The sequence below is a fragment of the Lactuca saligna genome, chromosome 7 (genome assembly GCF_052625555.1).
Source record: "Lactuca saligna cultivar CGN05327 chromosome 7, ASM5262555v1, whole genome shotgun sequence".
NCBI classification, from domain to species: domain Eukaryota; kingdom Viridiplantae; phylum Streptophyta; class Magnoliopsida; order Asterales; family Asteraceae; genus Lactuca; species Lactuca saligna.
Genome location: NC_136423.1, coordinates 83665702 through 83671929, shown reverse-complemented (window position 1 = coordinate 83671929; position 6228 = coordinate 83665702). Strand labels below are relative to the sequence as shown.

Sequence of the window (6228 nt, the reverse complement as noted above, 5' to 3'; positions counted from 1 at the left end):
AGTGATACTTAGGAGAAAATCTTGAGTATGAGGTGCCTGAAGACATTCAAAAACTGTTTTCTGTCTAGCAGTCATGTCGAAATTGACTTCCATTTTTTAAAAACTTGCTAATTCCAATCCTTATAATTTTTTAGCCATTTCGACACTTTTGGTTTTTGCAGTTAAAACTTTTACATTTTTTCATAAAAAACACAAAAAACGGCCCGAAACAAAGCCCAGGTTTTTCCGCTAGTTTAGTATAAAAAAAAGCTAATACACTTGTATAATAAGAAATCTATTTCACGAGCTTAATTATCGAGACTCGTTAATTATATATATATATATATATATATATATATATATATATATATATATATATATATATATATTTACTATGTTATTTTTTTTACTGTATCTAATGTCACATCACATTTTTTTAATTTGTATAATTACAGAAATTGACATTGTTTAATAGTAAAACAGAAAATGCCTTGCCTATTAGCAATAAATAAATATCACATAAATAGTCCTTATTTAATAGTAAATAACTTATTTGTAATAGTATAAAACAAATTACAAAAATGATCAATGTGTTGTTAAAATGACTCCGTATCTATAATTACAGAATGAAATGGTTGATGTACAATAGTAAAACTACGAAAATGGTCCTATATAATAGATGAAATGTAAAAATTGCATAATTGATCTCTATGTAATACTGTAATTTTCAAACAAAATTACAAAAATGATCCCTTGTAATAGTAAAGTTACAAAAATGATCCATTTGTCCTTATATTTTGCATGAAAAACCTATTGCATTAGTTTGTTCAATCCGGAATAAGTATTTAACTTTTTGTATTAGTTACTTAGTGAAAAATAACTTTTTGTACATTTATGACTAATAAACTCTTTGAACGTGTGGATTTAAAACCATTATTAATTTTACAATTATCCTTGTTGCTTATGCCTCTCAACTTCTTCAAAGAAGCTGAAACAGCATACATACTTTTGAGAAAACTTAGAATATAAAGTTTTCACAATAAATACCAAATTTTTTTAAGAGCTTGATAAACCGAAAAGCTTTTAAAAATAACTCCCATTGAGATTTCCCATCACGACACCCATCGTTATTGCATATTGTCTATTCTTTGTCCTTATGCAACATTTTTTTTTTTTTTTTTTTTTTTTTTTTTTCTAATTGTGAAATATCGGCTTAATTTTGGAGACAAGTGGAGATATGGCTAAATATTTCGATTTCTGTATGTCATTTGTTGGTGGATTTGCTCAATTTAATGAATATTTAGACTTACGCTTGAACATTTCGATTTATTTATGCACATTCAGTGGTTCAAAAAATAAAACAAACAAAACCGTCGCATCTATTAAAGTATTTCAAGAAGTTTCCAAAGAAGACCCTGAACTTCCAAGGAACAACATTAAGCCCTCGATCTTTTAGAGATTTATAATCAATCCACAAAAGAAATTTACTACCAAGGCTACTTTTGTTAGTTGTTACACATATACATTTACTCTGAAAAAAAGGTGGTGAAAATAATTTACTTATTTGTGGAAAAGACATAAATACCACTAATTTCATTGTCTCAACCCGCCAAAAAATAAATTCAAAAACGAGTTTAAACTGTAAACCAGCCATGGTTCCTACTTATTTATATCTGCAGGTGTTTATCATGTCTACAACCAAAGCAAAACTGTACAAATGACCATTGCTAAAACTATCTCCTAAAAGATTTAAAGAAATTTAAAAAAAAAAAAAAAAAAAAACAAAAAATACTTCTACGATAACTAAAAAACAGGCAGCAAAACCAAGCTTGATGTAACACGTAACAGACGATGAATCACAGTAACAGTTTATTCCTCCTGTCAAAAAAAAAACGACAAAAATATAACTTTTTGACTTACCTAATATCTCGTTTGTGCAAAAGATGTAAACGCCCTCCACATCCTCATCATCAAAAATAGCTTTACAAACCGTGTCCAGTCCAGTGTAACAAAGGCAACATTAATGTTGTGTTTGTTACATAGATTTGGACAAACTTTCTAGGCTATATAAGATGATGAAGATTCAAAGGGCACTCATGTCTTTTACACAGACAACAAATCAAGAGTGAGTCCCTGACTCTGTCCCACCTTTTTGGATGAGACAAAAAACTGTACTTTTACTGTACTTTTATCTCATTGACATCAGTATCGGTTTCTAAAAATAAGATTTATAGATATAAATATAACAACCACTTACTCGATTTTCACGTTAACATAAACTCCTTACAAGTCGATTTATTATGCCCGGTGCCCTTACATCTACTACACTGAAGTTGCCGCTTATTCGCTTCCTGCATTCCAACTTTCTTACTAGGCGGCCGCCCTGGCGGCCGCCTAGTCGGCGGAGGGGTCACTGTCACAATCGCCTGTGAAAACCCCTCCGCCATCACCTTCTCCTCCCTCGGAATCGGATTCACCGATTCCGAATATGTCAACCGATAACTCTCAACCGTAAAATACCTCGCACAGTAATCATACGGGTCCCGCCCCAAACACCCAATAACCGCAATCGCATGACAACACGGCAACCCCGTAATTTGCCACCCTTTACAACTACAATCATAATTATTAATATCCACTATTTCAATACTATCCCCCCTAACCTCAAATTGTTCACCCGAGTTAAAAACTTGAAGTGCGCAAACTTTAATACTTTCTTTTTCTAACCTCTCTGAACTAACCGGGGTTAACCGAGTTAACCAGTGGTTAGAAGCGGCTCTTCGGTTGTAAATCAACTCCATAATCTTACTCCTAATTGTATCCACCATTTGTGTTATTGGTAATTCATTAGCATCTGAAGCCCAGTTGTAAAAAATCTCACCAAAATTCGATGTCATATGATTATATCTTGCCCCTAGGAAAAATGCGTTTGCCCAATGAACAGGTTCACTTGCAATCACCCAATTATAAGCTTCAACCGAAATACTTTTAATACTTTCAATACATTTTTGAAAATCGTCCGGTTTCATCGCGTAAGCCGCTGCGTAAAAATCATCGACAATCAACCGCTTCACTTCATGCGAAAACTTTCCGGTCAAATCGCGTATAAGTTGATCGGAAAGTGACCGGAGACAATACGCGTGGTGGACGTTTTCCTCCCGGAAAACACCACGCACCGCCTCTTTTATCCCCGTTTCCCGATCCACAACAAACGTGATCCCGTGACACGTAATCAACGCCGCCTTGAGTTGCTCCAAAAACCACCGCCAGTTATCGTCGGAAACCATGTCCACCACCGCGAAAGCCACCGGAAAAACCTCGTCGTTGCCATCCGGGGCGGTTGCCGCCAGTAAAGTCCCTTGGTATTTCGACTTCAACGGAACACTCCCGAGAAAAATCAACGGTCTACAATGTTGGAATCCGTATAACGAAGCGTGAAACGATAAAAACAATCGGTGAAAACTCGAGTCGTCTTTTGTGTTAAAAGTCACGCGGGACCCGGGATTTGTCTCCATGATTTGGTCACAAAAATACGGTAATTGTCCATACGCTTCTTTATAAGAACCTTGAAGTTGTTCTTTAGCAATTTCTTTACCCCTCCACGCTTGGAAATAATTTAATTGAACACCATATTGTTCTTTAATATCGGTGACGATATCTTTGGGTTTATAATTTGGGGACACTTTTAGTTTTTCTTTAATAACACCCGCGACCCAACTTCTTGTGGCTTGATGACCCGTTTTCACAATGGAGCCTTCGCATGTATGCGTGGGGTTCATTTTCTTGATGCATATCAATTGGGTTGTGGAAAGTCTTGAAGCGTGGATCCTCCATGGACAACCATCGGATTTGCATCGAACAGTGACACGGTGGCTATCGTTTTTTTTATATTTATACGCGAATTGATGTGCGATTGAGTATTTGCGTAGCGCGTCGCGGAAATCGGTTACGGTGTTGAAGCGTTGGCCGACTCCGGTGATGTTGTTTTGCCATTGTTGGGCGGCTTTGGTGTGTTTTGGGGTAGGGGGGAGGGAGATGGTGAGGGGGAGGGAAGGGGAGGGGGGTATTATGGGAATTTCGTCGTTGAGGTTTGCGAGGTCGTTTGGGACATCGAAAGTGGAATCGAGGAGTACACGTGGACTTATTTCGTCCATGTCATCGTCCAATACGCAAGGAGTGGGGTCCGTGAGAAGTCCGGCTTCCGATAATGTTGTTCTGCTTGACCTGCAAAAAAGAATAAATAATATATTAAGTCAATCAGTTTGACCGGTTAAAGCAGTGACATAGCATTGACCGGTCAATTATGTCACTGCCTTAACCGGTCAAAAATTGGTCAGAATGACCTGAATAAAATAAAGTAAGAAAGCACATAGCCTATAACCTACAATAAAAAGTTAAATGACCTAGATGGGACAAATGAAGAAGGTTTGTTACAAATATGATAATAAAAGCTATTATTAACAAAATGATCTAATTCTTTAGAATAAAGGAGTTTAGTTGGGCAACTTCTAAAACCCATTTGAGGCATTCCCTTTTTAGCTAAACTAGACCTATTAGCAATAAACTATAACTCAAATCAACCCTAAAATATATATCTCATCTATTTTAGTCAATAATATAAAGAACAACAGAATGAGTGATGAAAATTACCTACTCGCAGGCATATTTGAAACATCTGGAACAACTTCTTCCATCATGACATACACATCAATGCTGCTAGAATCGCCATGAAATTTCATCATGCGTTGAAGGTCTTTATCATTGGAGATTGTGATGAGTGTCTTCCTGTTTCCAGGAAGGAAGTATTTGATAGACATGAAATTCGGTGAACAGTTGAACATCTCTGCTACCTCGATCTCGAAATCACTGTACTTTGAATTCTCATCAATATCTATGGCATGAGCATCCCCACCTTCATACGACAATGAGCCATCATCGAGAGTCTTGAATACGCCACCTAATTGGCATATCGCAATAGCTTTCTTCCCAGTCATGCCCTAGATTACGGCCTATGATACATGTATAATATGTTAATACAGAGAACGAATTCAACATTAAAACTCTATTAACGAATTGTAAGAACTTAGGGCACCGACTGAAAAATACACAAAAGTGCCATTCACGTGAAACCCTAAATCAAGAATTTCTGAAAGCGGAAGTGAAGAACATATGATTTACGTTTCCAAACGCATTTTATGAATTGCAGAAAGGGCAATGAGCTGAAAATTCGCATAGACATAGGAACAAACCCTAATCGATTAGGCAAGAAAGAATCGGAACAGGGTAAAGTAAGTCGAATTAATCCCATTTGACATCGAAATCTAGAGAAAATGGGAACGACAGTAGTACCTTTGAGGGCGGATTTTGGAAATTGAAACCAATGCTTCTTGTTCCTTGTTCGAGTACGAATTTTGATGCCTAGTGAGAGAAGAATTTAGGATGAAGGAGGTGGCGGACAGGTGTCTTCGAGTTTTCATATCAAGCGGATTACATATGTCGCAAAAACATCCAAAATTCACACTGACGCAGGACATAATAAACGAGGTTGCAGTTGATCGAAGAAAAATAAAAAGAAGGGAAAAGATTTTGGAAACATATTTTCCTTTAAGTTGTACAGATTCTGAAAAAAAAAAAACATAAAATCTTAAGAGTTTCTTTTATTTCCTTAGAACTCGAAAACACAAAGAAAATTTTTCTTGTCCCTCTATTTCTTTGTTTCAATATTTTTCTTTTTTTTTTTCTTTGTTGAATTTACTAAAAATTCAAAAGCAAGGCATTAGAGTAATAACTAAACAATATTGTTTTTCTCAATTTTTTTTACAATAAGTAATTATAAAATAAATAATAATCATAATTAATTTTTGCAGCTCATATATATATATATATATATATATATATATATATATATATATATATATATATATATATATATATATATATATATATATATATTCAAAAGTCTATCAAAATAGTGTATTTTTTGACAAAAAAATCTATCGTCTTGACATATTGACTGCGAAAATCAGAGATCGTAATGCAAAAATTAGATTCAGTATTGCGAAAATCCGTACACGGTAGAGCATGTTATCTAATAAGAGATTGCTTTGAGAAAAAAAAATAGAGCTTCTCAAAATGAGTTTCTCATATCATGATCATAACCAAAGCTTTGTCTCTGTTTATTTGCATAATCTTAAAAGAGCGAACCCATATAGTTTCACCAACGTTAGAACAAATGTTATGGATCGTTTT

The 6228-nt window shown here is 35.0% G+C and overlaps 1 protein-coding gene across 1 annotated transcript; it reads right to left on the bottom strand.

The window, feature by feature from the left end:
* Nucleotides 1–1612: 1612 nt before the first annotated feature.
* On the bottom strand, nt 1613–5609 carry MUG7 (MuDR family transposase). The gene is made up of 4 exons (XM_078964212.1): nt 5329–5609; nt 4630–4988; nt 2237–4203; nt 1613–1857 (listed from the first exon to the last, which is right to left on the bottom strand). The coding sequence occupies exons 2-3, from the start codon at nt 4971–4973 to the stop codon at nt 2244–2246; spliced, it is 2304 nt and encodes a 767-aa protein (XP_078820338.1). The 5' UTR covers nt 4974–4988; nt 5329–5609; the 3' UTR covers nt 1613–1857; nt 2237–2243.
* Nucleotides 5610–6228: the final 619 nt, after the last annotated feature.

What these genes read in the sequence shown, in the direction of transcription:
- MUG7 (XM_078964212.1), bottom strand. Translation starts at nt 4,973, where the DNA reads ATGACTGGGAAGAAAGCTATTGCGATATGCCAATTAGGTGGCGTATTC. An exon ending in TCAAATATGCCTGCGAGTAG is followed by an intron (nt 4,204 to 4,629) that starts GTAATTTTCATC and finishes TCTTTTTTGCAG; the next exon opens with GTCAAGCAGAACAACATTAT.